This window comes from Sus scrofa, chromosome X (assembly GCF_054392235.1).
Source record: "Sus scrofa isolate SSC_HxYL_T2T_F1_AM1 chromosome X, Sscrofa_HxYL_maternal_Yorkshire_Landrace_v2.0, whole genome shotgun sequence".
NCBI classification, from domain to species: Eukaryota; Metazoa; Chordata; class Mammalia; order Artiodactyla; family Suidae; genus Sus; species Sus scrofa.
This window is the reverse complement of record NC_139401.1, coordinates 135533456-135556983: the sequence shown is the minus strand read 5'-3', so window position 1 is coordinate 135556983 and position 23528 is coordinate 135533456. Positions and strand designations below refer to the sequence as shown.

At 48.5% G+C, this 23528-nt stretch overlaps 1 protein-coding gene across 1 annotated transcript in view; it reads left to right on the top strand.

Annotated features, from left to right (window-relative positions):
* Nucleotides 1-23528, top strand: part of F8 (coagulation factor VIII) — an 85634-nt gene that overhangs the window by 18235 nt on the left and 43871 nt on the right. Inside the window, 9 exon segments of the mRNA NM_214167.3 lie at nt 2525-2737; nt 2878-2946; nt 5029-5145; nt 7197-7418; nt 8135-8393; nt 8835-9006; nt 12268-12361; nt 14549-14763; nt 17000-17150. Coding sequence (NP_999332.3) covers nt 2525-2737; nt 2878-2946; nt 5029-5145; nt 7197-7418; nt 8135-8393; nt 8835-9006; nt 12268-12361; nt 14549-14763; nt 17000-17150 — 1512 coding nt within the window.

Here is a 23528-nt window from a genome sequence, read left to right as displayed (position 1 = left end):
ACTAGACAAAGGCACCCGAGACGGGCCCGGAGTAGCCTCTGAAGCCCAGGGTCCTTGAGCTGTGGCCTTCAGGACTGAGACCGGCACAAATCCTTGGCATGGGACTCCGAATGGGTGGCCACATGCCTACTGGACACACAGGAGTTCAGAGAGTCTGAGCAGGCCCGCGTGGGGGGGGCTGAGGCGAGGCCCGGGGCAAGGCTGACTCACCAGATGCTTGGGGCGGGGGGGGGGGGGGGCAGAGGTTGACCGAGGACATTGGAAGCAGACACATTCTGCTTGGACGATTTTAGTTAGTTAGTTAGGCTTTTTTTAGGCCCACACCTGCGACATATGGAGGTTCCCAGGCTAGGGGTCGAATCAGAGCTGCAGCTGCCGACCTACACCACAGCCCCAGCAGTGCAGGATCCTTAACCCACTCAGTGAGGCCAGGGATCGAACCCTCGTCCTCATGGATACTCATCGGGTTCATCACCACTGAGCCATCGTGGGAGCTCCTGCTTAGAATGTTTGTAGGTGGCTGATGTACAAGCTCAGGTAAGACTCTGATGGAGGCAAAGACCTTGCCAAGGAACTAGGCATGAGTAGCTTCAGGCATAGACCTAACGGCCTGCTGCACTTGGTCCCGACACATCACCTTTGTCTTCACGGAAGGACTGACCTTGTTATTAGCAACCTGAGCAGAAGCCGAAATCTCAGGTTCAACCTTCCGAGCATCACCTGTTTCTCCAGCTGTTTTTCTCTCCCCTCCGACGACTCTCCGTTGTCCCCAGCATCCCCCTTGCCCTGACACTACGGTTTTTCACCATCTGCCTCGGTTCCTCAGGCCCAGCTTAGATGCCCTGGGCTTTCCACACCCATGGCCTCCTGGATCTCCGTTCTGCGCGCTTGGCTAAACCTCTGTCCCGGTTAAATCTGTTCTCCACCTGTCCTACTGGCAACCAAGCGATTGGTCATACTCGAAATAAAAATAACACAGCCACACGGACTGTATGAGCCCGATGTTTGTAATACCTCGGCTTCCTACTGCTGTTGTTCTACCAATCCATTCCCTGTCCTTCTCCCCAAGACGGTAGAGTTTTCACGCGCTCTTAGCCTGTCATCAACCCCCCCACCCTCCTCCCAACCTTAGTATTGGGGAAAAGGGTATTTTCCTCATGAAATATTTCAAGCAAAAACCTGTACAGGAAATAATAGAAGAAGCAAACAAGTACCCATTACCTCACTTTGCTAAATCCTAACATTTTGCCATCTTTACTTACTGCATTTTAAGAAATTAAACATGGAGTTCCCGTCGTGGCGCAGTGGTTAACGAATCCGACTAGGAACCATGAGGTTGCGGGTTCGGTCCCTGCCCTTGCTCAATGGGTTGACGATCCGGCGTTGCCGTGAGCTGTGGTGTAGGTTGCAGATGCGGCTCGGATCCCGAGTTGCTGTGGCTCTGGAGCAGGCCAGTGACTACAGCTCCGATTCAACCCCTCGCCTGGGAACCTCCAGATGCCGTGGGAGCGGCCCCAAAGAAATAGCAAAAAGACAAAAAAAAAAAAAGAAAAAAAGAAAGAAAGAAAGAAAAGAAATTAAACGTGATGGTTACGCGGTGAGATGGCTCCTTCTTTACCCCTCCACGATCCCCTGCCTCCCTCTCCAAAGGCGCTCACCATTCAGACTGTGACACCAGCCCACAGCCGCACAGACACCTGAACCACACTCTGCACCCCTGGCTGCCACTCAGGTTTTTAACATGCCCACCGGGGGCTGCCAAGCACAGGCGGCGGCCTGCTGTTGCTTCTGGACACAGCTAATTGTCCCGAGTGTTTAGATGCAATGAAGGGGTTCAGCACTCGCGGCGCAGAGGTCAGCTTAACAGTCCTGAGGATGTGGGTGGCCCGCAAATCTCTGCCCCTCATAGGGTCTCTGCCCCTGCAGAGAAGACGAACCCAGTTAAAAAGGTTCAGAAAGCTGTGCCTCTCCCCTTCCCTGACCCTCACCAGTGCTTAGGAAAGAGTCTGGGACGAGGTACCCAGTGCGCGTCTACTGAATTCAGTTGACTCAAATTCGGGAAAAGACGCAATAAGGAAGCGATATCGTTGGTTCGAATCTGGAGTTCTCGGAGAACCCCTCAGCCGCTCATGTCTGCGTATATGTGAGGCTTCTCCCCATCTGTCCCTGTCGCTTGTCAGTATCCAAGTTAAGTTTCAGAAAGGCCGTTTCTTGTGTAGAGTGTGCTGGTGACGGTAAAGTTGGTTCTCGTCGTGGCGCAGCAGTGAACGAACGTGACTAGAATTCATGAGGTTGTGAGTTCGATCCCGGGCCTCACCCAGTGGGTTCAGGATCTGGCAGTGCGTGAGCTGTGGTGTAGGTTGCAGGCACGGCTCGGATCCCGCGCGGCTGTGGCTGTGGTGGAGGCCGGCAGCTGTCGCTCCAATTCGACCCCTGGCCTGGGACGCTCCAGATGCCGCAGGTACGGCCCTAAAAAGACAACGAGAAAACAAAGAAAGGACCAGCTTCTTCCTTCCTGACTTAGGCGCTGAATATGAGGATCACACCAGCCAAAGGGAGAAGGAAGACGATAAAGTCCTTCCCGGTAAAAGCCAAACCTACGTCTGGCAGGTCCTGAAAGAAAATGGTCCAACAGCCTCTGACCCACCATGTCTTACCTACTCATACCTGTCTCACGTGGACCTGGTGAAAGACCTGAATTCGGGCCTCATTGGAGCCCTGCTGGTTTGTAGAGAAGGTGCGTATGAGAAAGGGTGGGGGGAGTCTCTCGTGGCTCAGTGGGTTAAGGATCTGGCGTTGTCACTGCAGTGGCAAATGGGGCTGCGTTCCTCGGATGGCCTTTTCAGTAGAAGGTAAATGCTCTCATGTCTTTTTCAGGGAGTCTGACCAGAGAAAGGACCCAGAACCTGCACGAATTTGTACTACTTTTTGCTGTCTTTGATGAAGGTTAGTGCGTGGCAATCTGAATTTTGGTCTCCTGAAAGAAGGGAGTTCTCTCCGTTTAATCTGGTACCTGAGCACCAGGGCTGTTACCGTCCAGAGGAAGGGATGCTACGAAGAAAGATCACAGGCCATCGATGTCCAGGAATGAAGCCCCGGCCACGTGATGAATTCCAGGAAAAAAATGCAACGTGAATTCCATTTGTTTTACTTTCTAAATGCCCCCCATTATCTTCTACACACCCTCTTTTTTGTCTTTTTGTCTTTCTAGAGCCGCACCCGTGGCATATGGAGGTTCCCAGGCTAGGGGTCCAATCAGAGCTGCAGCCGCCAGCCTGCACCACAGCCACTGCAACACAGGAGCCCAGCCACTTCTGTGACCTACACCACAGCTCAGGGCCACGCTCGATCCTTAACCCACTGAGTGAGGCCAGGGATCGAACCCGCGTCCTCATGGTTCCTAGTTGGGTTCGTTAGCCACTGAGCCACGACGGGAACTCCATCTTTTACATACCTTTGTAATAAAAACTATACCTATTTGTGCACAACCTGATTTTAGAGAGAAATGACGGCCACAGTCTAACAAACCCACCTCCTCGCACGGTTACCTTGTGGGTGTGTGTGGTGAGAACCCCTAAAACCTACTCCCTTAGCGTATTTCCACTGTTCAGTACAGCCTGACTGTCACGTCGCCTGTGCATTCATTCCATCCCCAGAACTGATTCATTTTCAAACCGAGCGTTGGTACCATCTGAGCAGCATCTTCCCATTTCCCGCAGCCGCCGTCAACCGCGCTCCTGCTGTGTGTTTCTCCGAGCAGACCTCTCTTTGGAGTAACTTTGGCAAGTTACTAAGCCCTCGGTGTCTCAGGGGCCTCGGGTTTAACATGGAAAGAAGAAGCACGTTTTCACCGGCGGGTTGTGAGGGTTAAGAGAGCGAGTCTGTCCTTCCGCACCTCCTGCATCTTCGTTAGATGCTCCCCCTCCCGCCCCCCCAGCATCACCTCCTTGCCCCTCGTCGCCTCCCGCGCTGCCGTCTTCTGAGATGAGACCCCACCCTCTCTGTCCTGCCCAGGCTCTGGTCTGTTCGTGCCCCTGGCACCTCGGAGGGGCTTCACTGAAACGCAACTCCAGCCTTTATGGTCCTTGGACTTGACGCTGAGGCGGATGCAGCCTCGCCACGCTGAATGCTTTGCTCACGCGGTTCCCTCTGCCTGGAAAGCCTGGCCCTGGCTTCACGCCAAGTGTCTTCTTCCCCTTTGACTCTGCGTTGGACGCCTCTTTATGTCTTTCCACAGCCCCTCGAGCTTTGTCTGTATTCGTCCTCTTTAAGCTCCTATTCCTTTCCCTCGCTCACAGCGCTCCCCAAAGCCCTGTTCTCATCCCTCTTTGTTACCTGAATTGTTCCCCCCCCCCCCCCCCCCCCCCCCCGTCTCTACGAGCTCAGCTCTCCGCACCTTGAAGGCACAGGCTGTGTCTTGGTCTCCGGCATCAGTGCCTAAGGGGCAGCAGCGCTTAGCGAATACGCTCGCGCGAACAGATAAATGCGCTGAGTTCCCCAGGGGCTGGGCGCTTCCGAAAGTTTTGGGCCCTTCCTGCACAAAGGGGCGGCCTCGAGGAGCTGCCCAAGATGATATTTGTAACGCTGCGTTCGCTCCTGTTATATTAGGGAGGAGGTCGGGAAGCTTTGGGTTCCTGGGCTTTCGTTGTACCAGCGGATGAAGCAATTAGTCAGTGCCAGGTCCTGGCAGCCCTGTGCCTAGGCCCGCTTTCATCACCTTGCTTTTGAAGACGTCAGCGGATGAATAGGACGAAATCATCATAGTGCAAACCAGCCCATATTCGCCCAGTCGTCATTTGTCCTTATTTCTTTCTCCCGACCGTCATGGCTAAACGTAGGGAGCGATGATCGGGTCCAGCGAGAAAGGTCTGCCTTTTGGCAACTGTCTCTCTCTTTTCCTTACTGGCCGTGGGACCAAATGCTTCACGGGAGCTGTCTGTGCCCGACGGGGTGGGTGGGAGGGAAGGAGAAAGGGGGGGCCAAGAGACAGACACTGACCTGGCCCCGGCTTGCCTCCTCTCTCACCAGGGAAAAGTTGGCACTCAGCAAGAAATGACTCCTGGACACGGGCCATGGATCCCGCACCTGCCAGGGCCCAGCCTGCAATGCACACAGTCAATGGCTATGTCAACAGGTCTCTGCCAGGTACGCACAGCCTGCCCTGGGAGCCTTGGCACCTTGCGTTCACTGCCGCTTCTCCTCAGACACTTCCCACCCCAACATTCTGGCCTCCAGGGGCCAGTGGCTGCTGCTTCTTCCAGTCGTTTAGAATTAAGGACTGCCCGTGGACACAGAGCTCACGGATTTCTCTCTTCTTTTGCTGAAATGCAAATGGGCGTCCAAGGCTAGACAGACATTTAGGGAAAACCTGAAACACGAAGGGCATGTGCAAAGATACGGAAAGGAGTCTCCCTGAGCATCTCTTCCATCTGGTTGTTCCTGGTGATGCCTTTTATAGTGAACAGGCTCTCTAGTAAGTTACAAAAAAGTAATAATAGGACTGTATGAGAAAAAACAATGGAAACAAGACTACGCTCACTGAATTAGGAATATGACTGTCAAAATACGAACTTAGTAGAAAGAAGATAGTATAAAGAAAATCTCCCGGAAAGCGAAACAAAAGAGATTGAGAGCATCTTTTAAAACAGTTTTTTGTTTTTGGCCATGCCCACAGAATTCTAAAGCTCCTGGGCCAGGGGTTGAACCTGCACTACCGCAGCAACCTGAGCCACAGCAGTGACAATGCCAGATCCTCAACCCATTGAGCCACACAGAATAAAGTGTTTAAAATGAAGAGTCGAGTCTTCATATGGAAATTTCCCAAAATTCTCTGGTGACGTAATGGTTAAGGATCCCACACTGTCACTGCTGTGGTGCAAGTTCCATCCCTAGCCCAGGAAATTCTGTATTCCATGGGAGAGGCCAAAAAAAAAAAAAAAATTCCCAGGATAAATTTTAAAAGATCACCACACATGGAGTTCCTGTTGTGGCTCAGTGGGTTATGAACCTGACTAGTATCCATGAGGATGCGGGTTCGATCCCCGGCTTCGATCAGTGAGTTGAGGATTCGGCATTGCTGTGAGCTGTGGCATAGGCTGCAGGCTGCAGGTCCAATTCCGGTGCTAGCCTAGGAACTTCCATACGCTGCGGGTGCGGTCCTAAAACGAATAGATGGATAGATAGGTAGGTAGATGATAAATAAATGAAAGATCCCCACCCAAAATGAAGATTGTGGAATTCCCAAGAACAAAGAGAAGATATTTAAGCTTCTCCTGGGTGAAATAGGTTACATTACAAAGGCAATACCTTAAAATTGCTAAAGGAAAAGTTATCTTCAATCTAGAAGTCATAGACAAATCAGCTTTGGGGGAAGAATAAACACATTTTAGAAATGGTGGCCCTTAGAAGCCACTGGACTTATGGTTTTACCACAGTAAAACTAGAGAGTAATCCAAGAAAGAGAAAGGTGGAAAATTCAAAACCCAAGAGAGTAAGGAAGGATATTTTCTGAACTCTTCTCTGAATTTTTCAATAATTCTATAATTAACATGCCTGATTTCAGAATGAGACAGTACCCTTGTGTCCTTGGAAAGTTTGATTTCAAGCCAAGAAAAGAAAATCCAGGGAGTTCCCATTGTGGTGCATTGGAAACGAATCTGACCAGTATCCCTAAGGATGCAGGTTCAATCCCTGGCCTCACTCAGTGTGTCAGGGGTCCAGCCCTGCTGTGCCTGTGGTGTAGGCCCACAACTCTAGCTCTGATTCAACCCCTGGCCTGGGAAATGCCGTATGCCTTGGGTGTGGCCTAAGAAAAGAAAGAAAAGAAAAGCCATAAGAATGGTTTGTCCATCGTGTCTAAGAAAGTGTTTTCCATTTCAAATTCTCTACTTCTTTTTTTTTTTTTTTTTTTTTGCCTTTTAGGGCCACATCTGCGGCATACGGAGGTTCCCAGGCTGGGGTCCAATTGCAGCTACAGCTGCCAGCCTACACTAGAGCCACAACTCGGGATCCGAGCCGTGTCTGTGACCTACACCACAGCTCACAGCCAGGCCGTTTCCTGGACCCACTGAGCGAGGCCAGGGATGGAACCCGCCACCTCGCGGTTCCCAGTCGGATTCATTTCCGCTGCGCCACAACAGGAACTCCCCTCAAATTCTCTGCTTCTTGATCACAGCTGTCTTCTTCCTACTTGACAGGTCTGATCGGATGTCATAAGAAATCAGTCTACTGGCACGTGATTGGAATGGGCACCAGCCCGGAAGTGCACTCCATTTTTCTTGAAGGCCACACGTTTCTCGTGAGGCACCATCGCCAGGCTTCCTTGGAGATCTCGCCACTAACTTTCCTCACTGCTCAGACATTCCTGATGGACCTTGGCCAGTTCCTACTGTTTTGTCATATCTCTTCCCACCACCATGGTAACGTGCACATCCCAGAAATGAGTGTTGTCAATATCCAGCTCTTCTTTTAATGGAATTTGCTGTCCACTGTTGTTAGACCTTCTGTGGCATAGAAAGGGTGGGTGTTAGCATTGTCCGCATTTTCTATAGCATGAAGATGAGACCGAGATTATCTCATAGACTTGCTGGAGGGCTTACCCCTAGGCACGGGCAGACCTGCTCTTAAAACCTTTTAACATGTGTCCTTGATTCTAAGTTGTACCTTTGCATGTTTTTGTGAACTTGGACTCTGTGTTGAACTGTATATCGGTACTAACATTTTTCTTGATAAACTCTTGCTAAAATCAATGGCTTGTATCATCATCCAACGGACTATGTGTAAAGTCATTAGGGGCCGGTCTGGCCTGGGCTTCCCAATGACGAAGACAGCCCGTTCCTCGAGCCTCCTCTTTCTAAAAGCCAGGGCACGATAAGCGCAGAGCCAGCTCCAGAAGGGAGGTACTCGTGCATATCATAAGAGCAAATGAGTGCGTCTCGAAAAAGGGGTAAAACACCCAGTGGAGGAGAGTCAGGCACAGCCCGCGGCAAGAGGCCAGAAAGCAGCGGATAGGCGGCGCGAGTGGGCACGGGAACACTTAGGAGAGGGCCTCGAAGGCCAGCAAGGCAGAGCAAAGTCACACGCCTTGAGGCGAGAGAGTCCCGTTGGGACCTGACCCTGCTTTGCCTGCCTCCAGGTGGCATGGAGGCTCACGTCAGAGTAGAAAGCTGCGCCGAGGAGCCCCAGCTGCGGAGGAAAGCTGATGAAGAGGAAGATTATGATGACAATTTGTACGACTCGGACATGGACGTGGTCCGGCTCGATGGTGACGACGTGTCTCCCTTTATCCAAATCCGCTCGGTTGCCAAGAAGCATCCCAAAACCTGGGTGCACTACATCTCTGCAGAGGAGGAGGACTGGGACTACGCCCCCGCGGTCCCCAGCCCCAGTGACAGGCGAGCCCCTTTTGACTCCTGGTGCTGTCGCTTCCCCATAAGGTAGAGAATCACAAGGCAAGGGCAGGAGCTCCCGCTGTGGCAAAACGGGACTGGCGGCTGCTTGGGAGCACTGGGACTCAGGTTTGATCCCCAGCCCAGCACAGTGGCTTAAGGATACGGCGCTGCGGCTTAGGTCACAACTGCAGCTCAGATCTGATCCTTGGCCTGGGAGCTCCATATGCCCGGGGGGGGGGGGGGAATGAAAAAAAAAAGAAAAAAAAAAGGCAAGGAAATTCATCTGCTTGGAAATTAACGTAGCTGAGCCTTAAGAATGCCTGTCCTTTTCTCGCTCCTCTCCTTGATGAAATTGTATCAGCCATTTCCGAGTTGGATTTGAGCCATCTGTCCTCTACCTAGAATTCTCCCCTCCAACCTCTCATCTTTTTGTGTCTCATCCAGAAGTTATAAAAGTCTCTACTTGAACAGTGGTCCTCAGCGAATTGGTAGGAAATACAAAAAAGCTCGATTCGTCGCTTACACGGATGTAACATTTAAGACTCGTAAAGCTATTCCGTATGAATCAGGAATCCTGGGACCTTTACTTTATGGAGAAGTTGGAGACACACTTTTGGTAAGTTGAGGGTTTTGAGTTTTTTAAAACTTCACAATTCAGCCTTGTCTCTAATGGGCATGGTCTTTTAAAAATCATGAAAGTCACGCAAATAAAGGTAGATTCTAATTTTGTTTTAAAATATGAGTATATAGCAAACAAACTTAGTGCCACCCATGCAGCTTTGAAATACCCATTGCTTACACGTTCCCACACATCCTACAACTTTCCCCACTGGTTATGCAGGACGGGAATCAGCAGAATAAGGGCTGGGAGCCAAATTTATCTCTCTTTGGAGAGCCTGGGAACTTAGAAGGATTTTACATTTTTTAAGAGTTGTAAAGAAAAGAAGAGAAAGAATATGTGACAGGACTGAATGTCGCTCCCAAAGCCGAGAGCATTTACTGTTCACCCCTTTCCAGAAAGTGGTTCCTGACCCCTGATGTAAGGTGTGAACAATGCTTGTGCTGCAAAGAACAGAAAACTAAGTGAACAGAGGTTTTAGAAAATAGGTGGGTATTTGTTTTACAATCAGGACTGTCACGGCGTGTCAGGCAGAACTACACAGAGGGCAGCCGAGACCCACACTGCGCCAGCACCCAGGAGCAGAGGTCCAGACACTGCTGCCCACGGCACCGTGGTGCCAGAGCCACCCAGGAAGACACAAGACTGTCGAACACTGTCCGGGCCAATGCTCTTACTCTCAGGGAAGAGACAGAGCAAGCGGGGCTCCGGCAGCGTGGGCGGGGAGCCGATGCACCCCTGCCTCCCGTGGCAGCAGAGGCCTCCCAGCACCTGCCGCGCTCAACTCCTGGAGACCGAAACGGGGAAAGGCGTGGGCCTCTGCTCCTGGTAAAGAGCTACTGCAGACCAGGGCGCACCCGCACGTGGCAGAGCAGGGTCAAGGGACTGCGCCCACGAGACGCCTCTCCGGACACGGCGTTTGACCAGCCGTTGCCAAAGTGCCTTTCCACAACTGGGTACCAATTCCTCCCCCACCGAGAGTATGTGGGTGCCTTTTCCTCCACATCATTGATGACCACATATATTATAACCCTTCAGAAAATGTTGCAGTTGGATGAGCAACAGGGTAATATGTTGTCTTCATTTGCATTTCCCTGGTTAGGTGTGAAACTGCACTGGGTTTCATGTTTGTAGACCATTTATACGACACCCTCTGTGAAGTGCCTGCTTGTAAATTTTGTCGTTTTCTATTAAGGTGGCTGTCTCTTGCTTATATATTTCTAGAAGGCTTTATGCATGACAGATATAAGCCCATTGTTAGTCATCTTTCAAATATTTTTCCCAGTCTGTCCCTCGTACGTTACTCCTTTAGGATGGCTTTCGTCCTGTAAGGATTTTCAATCTTTATGTAGTCAGGATCCTTCATCAGTCTTTACATTTTGGGGGGATATCTTCATTTATGTTTTCTGCCTTGGAACCTCTTCCTTACCCACAAGACATTATAAACATAGTCCACTGTATTTTATTCCTTTACATTTACAGTTTTATTTTTACAGTAAGCATTTTAATTGCTCTGGAAGTTACTTTTGGGTATAGAGCATGGTGTCAAATAGGGATTTTTCCCAAGCGACAGCCAATTGGCCCAACCAATCCTTTTTTCACTCATTTAAAAATACCTTTCTTATTATATATTAAAATGTTAAAATCTGTTCTCTTTAACGGATCTGTTACCATACTGTTTTAATGATCGCTACCTTATAATATGTTTTGATATTTTTAAGGCAAGCTTTCCTCATTTTACTTCTTAAAACATTTTTTTGTCTTTATTTTCTTTAGGGCCGCACTCGTGGCATACGGAGGTTCCCAGGCTAGGGGTTGAATCAGAGCTGCAGCTGCTGGCCTACACCACAGCCATGGCAATGCTGGATCCTCAACCCACGGAACAAGGCCAGGGCTCGAACCCGAAACCTCGTGGTTCCTAGTCAGACTCATTTCCACTGCGCCACAACGGGAACTCTGATAGGAGCTGATATTAACAGGAGAAAACATGGCCAGATATGCATATAGGTTGGTCAAGTTGATGGTGGGAGGATGAGGAATTTCTTCTCCCAGTGAAAAAAGAAGCACCTGAGACTGAGGATCAGGAAGCAAATATTAGTCAGCTAAGCGCGTGGGAAAGTGAATTTGTAGGAAAACATAGCAGGATAACTGGGTAGCTGGCGTGTCTGCTTGTGATTTATGGTCATGAATCTAAAGAGGCTCACTGCAGACATTTCATTCTGCTGCTTAGGTGCAGGCAAGGAATAGGCTGGCAGTGGGTTTTACCAAATGAGCGGGTTGAAGACCAGACTGCAAGTAGAAGTTGATTTTTTTATCCTCATATCATGCAACCTCAGATAAGAGGCCGGTTGATATACTCAGATTTCTTAAGTGCTGCTTCCATGCTATGACTCTTCTAGCCTTTCTCTCTTTCTTGGCCCCTGCGGTCATGCCCCTGCCATCACGCCCCTGCCATGCTTGCTTATGTCATTGTCAACCGTCCTCCTGGTCATGCCTGCTCCTCCATGCAAGATTCTTTCTTTCTGTCTGTCTGTCTTTCTTTCTTTCTTTCCCTTTTACGGCCACACTGTGGCATATGGAGGGTCCCAGGCTAGGGATCAAATCAGAGCTGCAGCTGCCGGCCTACACCACAGCCACAGCAACACCAGATCCTTAACCCACTGAGGAATCCCTAACCCAGGGATCGAACCCACATCCTCATGGATACCAGTTGGGTTGGTTTTGCGGCTGAGCTGCAGTGGGAACTCCAGTTTTATTTTGGTTTTTTATCCTCCCCACCGTTGGGAATTCTGTGCCCTAAAGGTGGGAAAGGCTGAGGGAAGCAGCGTCCTGAGCAGACGGCCAAATTGCAACTCCTAGGGTGAGAAGGTGCAAGGAATTCTTCCCGAAGCAGGTAAAATACTTGTTTTTCTTTTTGATTTTGCCTGCAGCATGTGGAAGTTCCTGGGCCAGGGACTGAACTTGCACCACATTAGCGACCCAGGCCACAGAAGTGACAACGCTGGATCCTTAACCCACGAGGCCACTAGGAAACTCCCTAAAATAATCTCATATAGATGGGAAGGAGCCTTTCGTGAGAAACCTAAGTAGCTGTCTGAGCAATTTTATGAAAGGAACAAGAATTTGAGCTTTATTATCTAGGCTCAACCCCCTCTACCGTGGATACAAATCAGCTCTTATTTTCTGGAATTGGCCACACTTTTCTTGTTGCTCCTAGTTGTCTTGGTTCTTGATCTCACATCGCATTTATACTTTCAGATTATATTTAAGAATAAAGCGAGCCGACCATATAACATCTACCCTCATGGAATCACTGATGTCAGCGCTTTGCACCCAGGGAGACTTCTAAAAGGTCAGTCTGACCTCGATTGCATAGACCTTACTTACCTGTGGATACAGATGCGGCCACAGCCTCAGTAACAACTCAAATCATGCACAGTTATCACCCCACCATCCTTATTCTCCTAAGTTTTATTTTATTTGAAAATGGCTTTATTTTGCTTTCACTGTTTTTATTTTGTTTTGTTTTGTTTTGCTTTTTAGGGCCGCACCCGCAGCATATGAAGGTTCCCAGGCTAGGGGTGTAATCGGAGCTGTGGCCACCGGCCTATACCGCAGCCACAGCCACTGCCACTTGGGGTCCGAGCCGCATCTGCAGGTCACACCACAGCTCAGGGCCATGCTGGATCCTTAACCCACTGAGCGAGGCCAGGGATCGAACCTGCAACTTCATGGTTCCTACCTGGGTTCGTTACTGCTGAGCCATGATGGGAACTCCTAATTTTACTTTCACTTTTGAAACATCTTTATGCTTTTATCAATACGGGAAAATAACAGCACACAAAAGGTAAACTAGCTAAATATATATGGCAATACTGTAATTTGCCTATAACAGCACTTAGATTAAGGAGCATAAAGAGAACCAAGAATTCTGGGTTGAGAGGGGTTCCTTTTTCATTTAGCACCTTTGAAATATTGTCTTACTGTCTTCTAACCTTTTCCAACAGCCACATATTCTTAGCTAGTTTACCTGTTCTGTGCCATTATTTTCATACATCTATATATATTTGGCCACACAGGAAGCATGTGGAAGTTCCTGGGCCAGGGATCAAACCCATGCCACGGCAGCGACTCAAGCCGCTGCAGTGACAACACTGGATCCCCAACGCACTGCACCACAAGAGAACTCCTATTTTCCTGTACTTTTGTTTATTTCGTGTTAGGGCTGCCTTGTGTAAACAGCCTGTATTGGTTTTGTTTTTGTGCCCAGTCTCTACCTTCCAATAGGAGATTTTATCTTAGTCACGCTTGTGTCACTGCTGATATATTCGTGTTACTACTGATGAATGTACATGCTTTACAGTAATTTTATATTTTTACTTACAATTATTTTACTCTTTTATTCTTTTAGTAAGTAGTTTTATTTGATATATATTTTTCCTTTTGGTAGATTGGATGTTATAAATATTCTTTCTACTCTTTAATTTGGGGTGAATATTTATTTCGTCAAAATAATACATGCTGAAAACTATGGAAAGGCTGTAAGCTCCATTCCCTAGAGGCATCCATTTTTAAGCCTTTCTGTTTTAGACTTTTGGGGATTATCTCTATACCTCGAAAAAATCATTTATATGCTACTCCTTTGCTTTTCAGATTTAAACTTTATATGTTGATTTTGTGTAAAATGAGGATTTAGCATTGTGCTTCTTCCCACTCCAATCGTTTTAGACTTTTATCAGTGTTTTTAGTGCCTCGACTGGCTATTATTAGAATTTAAGAAATATGCTGAACACCCACTTTTTATATCTTTATGATATTAGGTGCCAGTTAAAGGTACTAACAACACAGCCCTTTCCCGTTTCCCTCCTCTCTGCTTCCATTTCTCAGCTGCTGCCAGCCATGCCTTTACTTTTATAAAACTAAGGTTGAAAACATTTACAGGGAGTTCCCGTTGTGGCACAGTGGATAATGAATCTGACTAGGAACCATGAGGTTGAGGGTTCGACCCCTGGCCTCGCTCACTGGGTTAACGATCCGGCGTTGCCATGAGCTGACGTGACTCGGATCCTGTGTTGCTGTGGCTCTGGTGTAGGCCGGTGGCTATAGCTCTGATTGGACCCCTAGCCTGGGAACCTCCAAGTGTCACAAGAGTGGCCCCCAAAAAGGCAAAAAGACCAAAAAAAAATTTACATTTTGTACTATTATTTTAAATAAATTCTTGCTTTTACTATGTATCTATTCTGAACTTTAAAAAATGAAAACCCAGCATTTAAATTATTTTATTTTTTTGTCTTTTGTTTTCTTAAGGCCGCACCCACGGCATATGTAGGTTCCCAGGCTAGGGGGTCTAATCTGAGCTGTAGCCACCGGCCTAGCCACAGTCGCAGCAATGCCGGATCCTTCACCCACTGAGCAAGGGCAGGGATCGAATCTGCAACCTCATGGTTCCTAGTCAAATTCATTAACCGCTGTGCCACGATGGGAACTCCCGGCTTGTTACACTTCTAATCAAGCTCTTCTGGGGTTTGGCTGCGGGTAGGTTGGAAACATTTGAAAGACATGCCAATTCTGCCAGGAGAGACTTTCAAGTATAAATGGACAGTGACTGTGGAAGATGGGCCAACCAAGTCCGATCCTCGGTGCCTGACCCGCTACTACTCGAGCTCCATTAATCTAGAGAAAGATCTGGCTTCGGGACTCATTGGCCCTCTCCTCATCTGCTACAAAGAATCTGTAGACCAAAGAGGAAACCAGGTGAGCTTACCTCTTTCCCAGTGCCGGGTCTGAAGCTAAGAAGGAATGACGATGCATGTGAGCTTCAGACAACACGTCCTACGCTCTCTTGGTGTGTGTCTCCCTGTAGCCTGCAGAAAACATGGGAGTCTACAACATTCGCCACTGAAAGAAGTGAGCTGGGTTTCTCACTGCGCCACAGCAGTGACAACACTGCATCCCCAACCGCTGGGCCACCAGGGAACTCACTGCTTTTATCGAATTTAAGTTTGGTGTAATAAACTTGCCTGCTGGATGGATAGGAGCGCCTGGGCCCTAGATATTTCTATATAATACTCATTCTCAGTCTGAAATTACTCTCTGTAGGTGATCTTGCCCCCCCCCTTTTCTTTGTAGGGCCGCACCTGCGGCATATGGATGTATGTTCCCAGGCTGGGGGTCGAATCAGAGCTACAGCTGCCGGCCTACACCACAGCCACAGCAACACTGAATCCTTAAGCCACTGAGTGAGGCCAGGGATGGAACACGCATCCTCCTGGATAATTGTCAGGTTCCTTACTGCTAAGCCACAATGAGAGCTCCCAGATAGTGCCCCCCCCTTTTTTTTTTGTCTTTTTGTCTTTTTAGGGCCGCACCCACAGCATGTGGAGGTTCCCAGGCTAGGGGTCTAATTGGAGCTGTAGCCACCGGTCTACGCCAGAGCCACAGCAACGCAGGATCCGAGCCCCATCTTCGACCTACACCACAGCTCATGGCAACGCCGGATCCTTAACCCACTGAGCAATCTCATGGTTCCTAGTCGGATCGTTTCCGCTGCGCCACCACAGGAACTCCAGTGCCCATTTTTACATGATCAATTACCACCTATTTTTCGATGACTCACAAATCTATATGCCAGCCTGGAGTCTCCCCTAGATGTCTCATTGTGGGTGACTCAGACACCTCAAGATGAACATATCTGCAGCATCTAGCACAGCAGTAGGAGTGCAATAAATATATGTTGAGGAAAATACAGGGAAATATATCAATATTTCAGAATATGGTCAGAATGTGGACCCCTTCTGTTTTAGAAAAATAAAGTTAAGTACTCTGATTTTTTAAAAAGCTTCATTCTTCACAAAACTCATGGTTGGCTCCAGAATAACTCATTGCCATATTGCTGAGGCTTGAGTACATGTCCATTTTGTTACTTAGGATACATAGGATTCCTACTGGTCTGAAAACACTTTGTGACTTTAATGCAGGGAAAACACGAGGCGCACAAACCCAGAGAGGCATAAGTACTTGTCCTGACTAACTTTTCTGAATTATGCTTTTCCCATCAGTTTTTTTGAAGAGGACTGAGATGTACCTGTATTCTGCAATCTCCTGCCCTCAGCATTTTGGTTTCTGCAGTCATAGGTCATACAGTAAATCTTGGCAGCTTCAACTAGCAAGTGACTAACTCATAACCTTGCTTCCTGTGAAAACTCCTCCTCTGAAAAAAACTTGAAAGTCTGTAAACAGAAAACTTAAGAAGTATTGGACTTAGTTAACATTTTATCATTCATCTTAGCTTGGTCATTTGATTTCTGTTTGGTATTTTTAGTTTTTTATGGATTGGCAGCCTTGCGAAAGGGCATTTGGTAGCTGAAAGTTCAGGGAAAGCATTACTCTTCCTTGACTAAATTGTTTAAGAAAGACATTGAATAGTCACTTGAATCTTTAGAAAGTGAAAATTCTATAATCTGAATACGGAAGGAATGAAGAAAATCAGCCAGCATGTGGCCTTGGATCCAGAAGGAACAAGTTTAATGGGTCCGGTCACCCTCTTGCCCTCCTCACTGCTCTCGGCACCCGCCCCCACTCCCAGGTCCTGAGAGCAATGGAATTGAACCAGAGGCTTATAGGTGTGTTGCATGTGTGCCATCATAGATCACTCATTTCCCGGGACAGGGATTGAATCCAAGCCACAGGGACTGACCTACGCCAACTTCTGACACACGCATAAGATTCTGGGCCAAGTTTGAGACGATATGGACCTGCCTCTGACCTCAGCAATATAACCAGGGCTTTCAGTGAACTAATTAATTTTTTAGGCTGATATTCAATCCTGGAACTAGTTCCTATCAAAGCGACCCAGAGAGACAGAGCCCAGCTGATCACAAGTGGGTAGGGGCACATCTCAGGCTTCAACAGACAAAAGCTCTTTAGTAATCTGAGGCTAGTGTCATATTCCTGGCATGTTTTTCTTTCTCTCAATGCCCATAATTAATAGATGATGTCAGACAAGAGAAACGTCATCCTGTTTTCTGTATTCGATGAGAATCAAAGCTGGTACCTCGCAGAGAATATTCAGCGCTTCCTCCCCAATCCGGATGGATTACAGCCCCAGGATCCAGAGTTCCAAGCTTCTAACATCATGCACAGTAAGTAAAGCAGCCCTTGAGTCCAGTGGGCAATGGATCAAGGGAAACTTAAGCCATAAACCGATTTACAGTGAATGCATTCATTCGTATGCCATGCAAGAGTCATATTTCCTTAAAAACTGTTACATATGAATATATGCAATTTTATATAAATGTATAAATATGATCAGATAATGAATATATTTTCTTTAGAAGGCATCTTCAAATGTTCAGAGACGTTTATTTTTAAAGGATAAATAAAAAAAGACACACAGTTTTCATTTACTCAAACAAACGTAAGTCATCCTTAATGCAAAATACACTCAGTTGGTAAATTACACGTGAAATAAAAGGGGATGCATTTGTCCCTTGATAAAACAATTGCCAGCTATAACAATTCAGCAGTCAAATTAACATATTGTACATTGTTTAAAAACCGACCTCTTTTTTCCGGCTTTATTGAGGTACAATTGACAAATTAAAACTATATATATTTGTGGCTCAGCGGTAATGAACCCAACTAGTATCCATCAAGTTGCTGGTTCGATCCGTGGCCTCGCTCAGTGGGTTAAGGATCCAGCGTGGCGGTGAGTTGGGGTGTCGGTTGGCAGCTGCAGCTTCGATTTGACCCCTAGCCTGGGAACCTCCATATGCCACAGGTGTGGCCCTACAAAGCAAAAAACAAAAACAAGCTCTACCTATTCGAAGTGGACAACGTGATCTGCTTGATGTTTACTTGGCTTCCCATTTTGCATCCAGGTAGCCCGTGTTAAAACACATTCTTCCATGATTATATATCCATGTATGAACATATACGTTGTATTAGTCCCCTAGGCTTTGCCATAACGAAGTACCACTGACTGAGTGGCTTCCACTGTAGACATTTCTTGCCTCATGATTCTAGAAGTCAGCGGTCAAGGCGTCTCCTTGGCTTGTAGATGGCCATCTTGCTGTGTCCTCACAAGGTTGTCCCTCTGTATGTGTCTCTGTCTAGATGAACACACAAATCGGAATGGTCAAAAATGTGACAAAAGTTTTCAATCTCACTACAGAGGGATGCAAAGTAGAAAACCACTGCGATGGCACTTTATATCTATCAGCCGGCCCAAATTAGAAGACAATTACTGGTGGGCTTGTGAGTAAAAGATTATCCTACGGAGGCAGGATAGGTGGGCTCAGGACAAACATTTACAAGCAGCCGCCTGTCTGTACTTGAGGCTGGAAATAACACCCGCACAAGGCACACACGGGGTACTCGTCCTCTGTGAACCTGTGAAACAGGGGTAACGACACGATCAAAAGAGGGGCCGAGCCCTGCTCGGGCAGAGGAACAAAGAGGCCACCTCCTGCCTCCGCTCAGGGCCACAGAGACCCCTCCGGGTCCGAAAGGGAGGGGGCGCCAGGCCCTAAGAGGTCCAGATAAGCTTCCCGCCACGCCTTGCTTTCGAATCCATCTTGGCCAAAAGAAGCACAGGCAGGCGGGGGAGGGCCCTGGGCTGGTCAGGTGCCAAGGCAAGATAACTGGCCAAAGGAAAACAAAGGCCCAGAAGGCCTGCCCCGTGCAAGTGACTTAAAGCACCGCTCAGGCCGCTCCTCTGGGTGTGTGTTCCTGCTTTGCTTCTGCCTTAGACAAACAGACCCTTCTCCGGGTGCTCTCCCACAGGCTGTGCTGTGTCTCTAACAAGAAACTTTACCTGTTTGTCCAGCCTTTGCCTCCTTGAAACATTCTTGCTTTCAACAGGCCTCCAGCTCGCCTAGGGGCCAAGATTCCTGATTTTCACCTGGGCTGCCCAGGTTCCATTCCTGAGCAGAGAATTAAGATCTCGCTCCAAGCCATCACTCGGTAATGTCTCTCTGAGATCATTATAACGCTACTGGCTAACTAGCACGCCCTTAACATTAAAAATGTATATGCCTTCTGGAGTTCTGGTTCTGGTTAAGACGGAAGAACACATGTCGCCCTGTCTGTCCCACTGAACACAACCGTTTTTAGTTGCACATTCAGTAGGACAGTTAATGATTTTTTTCCCTAACAGAATGCATGGAGGAGCTGTTTAAGAACCCCGAAAATTAGTTGGCAGCAGGCAAATTGGGAAAGGAAATGAGAAAGATTTAAAAGCATGCAGGTTGGAAGTAAAGAAATAAAACTGAGTATGACCTGAATATCTACATAGAAAATCTCATGAACTCCACAAAAAAAGCACCTAGAAGTAATTTAAGTGAGTTTAGTATGGCTGCAGAATGCAAAACCCACATATAAAAAAAGTCAATCATGGAGTTCCCATTGTGGCTCAGTGGGTTAAGAACTCAACTAGTATCCAGGAGGATGTGGGTTGAGCCCCGGCCTTGCTCAGTGGGTTAAGGATCTGGCGCTGCCACAAGCTGCCGTGTAGGTCACAGACACAGCTAGGATCTAGCATCGCTGTGGCTATGGCTGTGGTGCAGTCCACAGCTGCAGCTTCGATTTGACCCCTAGCTCAGGAAATTTCGTACGCTACAGATGCAGCCCTAAAAAGAAGAATAAGTAAACAAACATTTAAAAAATAAAAAATAAAACATCAGTCATGCGTCTATATAACAACAGCCAACTACTGGAGATCTAAATTACAAAAATAATACCATTTATAATAGCCTCAAAAAAAGAAATACTTAGGCATAAATCTAACAAAACACATGCAGGATGTGCACACTGAAAATTACAAGATGATGCAAGAAATTTGAAAAGACGCAGACAGGTGGGGAGACACACGGTGTTCACAGATTGGAAGACTCAATGGAGTGAAGGCGTCGCTCTCCCCAAACAGACCTATAGATTGAAAGCAATTCCTATTACAATCCCAGCAGGATTTTTTTGATGGTAGGTAAAAGTATTTTATAAAATTTATATGGAAAAGCAAAGGAACTAGCATAGCCACAACAATTTTGAAAAAGAAAAATTGGAGTTCTCATCATGGCTTAGTGGTTCACAAACTCGACTGGTATCCATGAGGACTCGGGTTCAATTCCCTGGCCTTGCTCAGTGGGTTGAGGATCCAGCGTGGCCGTGAGCTGTGGTGGAGGTCACAGATGCAGCTCGGATCTGGCATTGCTGTGGCTGTGGTGTAGGCCGGCGGCTACAGCTCGGATTGGACCCCCAGCCTGGGAACCTCCATATGCCGCAGGTGCGGCCCTAAAATGACAAAAGACAAAAAAAACAGAAAAAGAAAAATTAAGTTGGAGGACTCATACTACCTGATTTTAAGACTTACTCTAAAGCTACAGTAACCAAGATAGCCTTGTATTCACCAAGATGCATGGCACAGTGCAGAAACAGACACACACACACAGCTGACTGATTTTTTTCTAAGTTGAGAGTTATGTTTTATTTGGTGGACAAAACCGAGGACTTAAGCCCAGGAGGCAGCATCTCAGGTAACCCTGAGAAAAGTACTCTGAGGAGGTGCGGGGGGAAGCTGGGATGTCTGGGAGTTTTGCAACAAAGGGCAGGTAGAACAAAAGAGAATAACAGAAAACTAGATCTCTCAGCTGTCTGGGGCCAGAATCCTCAGTGGGTTAAGATCCCAACATAGTGTCTATAAGGATCCAGAGTTGCTGTGAGCTGCAGTGTGGGTTGCAGATGTGGCTCGGATCCCGGGTTGCTATGGCTGTGGTGTAGGCCGGCAGCTGCAGCTCCAATTCGACCCCTAGCCTGGGAACTCCCATATGCCACAGGGGTGGCCCTGAAAAAACAAAAACAAAAAAGCCAAAAACAAAACAGTGAGGTAGCTGTCCATGTCTATTTTAATAGCCCAAATAAAACAGAACAGACGATATTAACTGTGCTAGTGAATGCAGAGCAACAGGCACCCTCATTGTGGAAGATGGTTTGGCAGTTATAACGTTGTACTTACCGTATGATCCAGCAATCCCACTCCTGGGATTCCATTTCACCCTAGAGAATGAAAACTTATGCTCACATAAAAACTTGTCTCTCTGTATACATACATATATATATATATATATATATATATATATACACACACAGCCCCTCTGGCCATACTGCTAAAACTTGGAAATAATCAGAGCTCCTGGAGCCAGCTCCTGACCCCTGCGCCTCGAGCCAGGGGCTCCCTGCCAAGGGGCTGGAAGAAGGCGCCACAGGAGTGGGGGGAGAAAAGCCCCGAGCAGGAATCTGCCGCTTAGGAGGAGCCAGCGTGGATCTGTGCGGAGACCCTGGGAGGCCCTGGCCTCGGGGCGGCCCTCTTCTTTGGCGACCAGTTGGCAGGCTCGCCTCTTTAGCCGGCTCCAGCCCCTGGAGACCATGAACAACGGGGAGCTCCCGGAGGAGGCGAAGAGCAGAACGTTAGGAGGAAAAAATGAAAGCCTTTGTCCCGGAGCTGAGGAAGTGAGGTTGCCCCGACGCCAGGGACCCAGGAGGTCCGTTTCTCTTTTCTGCACACCCGGCCTGCCTGTCGCTCTGCTTTCCCAGCCGCCACTGGCTTGGAAAACGCTTTCTCTTTAGCTTTTGGTAAAACTGGGTGTGAAGCGTTTTTAAGCGCTATAGCCCCGGGCTTGGGCCATTTGGGGCAGATATTTAAGGGAGACCGCCTTGGGTCTTTCCTTTTCATGAGGAATTACGGAGCTGTGAGTTTTGGAAACTCAGCTTGTGGGGTTTTGTTTTCATTTGTTTGTTTTTTTAGGGCCGAACCCGGGGCATATGGAAGTTCCCAGGCTAGGGGGGTCGAATCCAAGCTACAGTTGCCGGCCTACACCAGAGCCACAGCAACGCGGGATCCAAGCCGCATCTGCAGCCTACACCGCAGCTTACGGCAACGCCGGATCCTTAACCCACTGAGCAAGGCCAGGGATCCAGCCCACTTCCTCATGGATACCAGTTGGGTTCCTTACCACTGAGCCACCAAGGGCACTCCTAGTTCGTGGTTTTTATTCGGGCAGGTTTTGGACTCCAAATCATTTTTATCCCGTGGAGAAAACGCAATGAGGTAGAAAAGAAAAGGGGGGGAAACTTTATCTCCCATCTTTATCTTTAGCTTCTTGCAAATGGGGCTCCGCGGAATAAATCTGATAATGTTTTATAGCAACGGAGGCTCAGAAATAATCAAACATCCTCCAATAGGACAATGGTTAAACCAGCTGTGCTGCGTCCATACAATGGAGCCCAGTCAGCGGAAGAACAGCAGCTTTCCGAAGCGGGAGAAGTCGGGCCGCGGGCGGGAAGCTGGGCGGGGACCCGGGCGGGGACCCAGCAAATGAGACGCGAACCTTGGCGGCGGCGGGCGGGGAGGTGCCCCGGCGGAGGCCCCGCCCCCGGCGGAGGCCCCGCCCCCGGCGGAGGCCCCGCCCCCGGCGGAGGCCCCGCCCCCGGCGGAGGCCCCGCCCCCGGCGGAGGCCCCGCCCCCGGCGGAGGCCCCGCCCCCGGCGGAGGCCCCGCCCCCGGCGGAGGCCCCGCCCCCGGCGGAGGCCCCGCCCCCGGCGGAGGCCCCGCCCCCGAGCGCCTGCGCGGACCCGCCGTGGTCGCCATTGGAGACGGCGGCGGCGTCAGGGTCGGCTGTTTGTGCCTGCGGGGAGACCTCCGCGCTGTGAATGACCCAGTGACGGGCTTCTGTGAGTCTTATGCTTTTCTGTAAACTTCCCCTCAAAAGTGTTTCATAAACGGAAAAGCATTTTTGTATTTAGAGGAAGAAAATAAATTAACGGGCAATAAGAAAAGAATTTTGGGAAGAATAGACTTTTCTAAAAGTTGACAATTTTTTTTTAACCTTTTTAGGGCCGCACCCATGGCACATGGAGGTCCCCAGGCTAGGGGTCCAATCGGAGCTGTAGCCACCAGCCTACACCAGAGCCACAGCAACTCAGCATCCGAGCCACGTCTGCGACTTACACCACAGCTCACGGCAACGCCGGATCCTTAACCCACTGTGTGAGGCCAGGGATCGAACCTGTGTCCTCAAGGATGGTGGTCAGATTCGTTTCCACTGAGCCACGACAGGAACTCTGAAAAGTTTAATGTAATTTAATATTATCTGCACAAGCACATATCCTTGACATTTATCCAAAAGCAAACTCCTAAGAGTTTTGGGTTTTAGGGGTTTTTTGTTTGTTTGTTTTTGGTCCCACGCCAGCATGTGGACGTTCCCAGGCCTGGGATCAAACCCGCACCACAGCAGTGACCAGAGCTGCTGCAGTGACAACACCAGAACCTTAACCCGCTGTGCCACAAGAGAACTGCCACTTAAGGGTTTATCGGCCTCTTCTAATGAGATGATTTCACAAAAAGAGGAAAACCTTACAAAGAGCTGCCATTAGGTAAAGGGATGGTGTGAACAGAAAGGACAAGAAGCCATTTTTTTTTTCAGTTGCTATTGGATGCAAAGTCTGTCCTAACCCCCTGGACTGAAA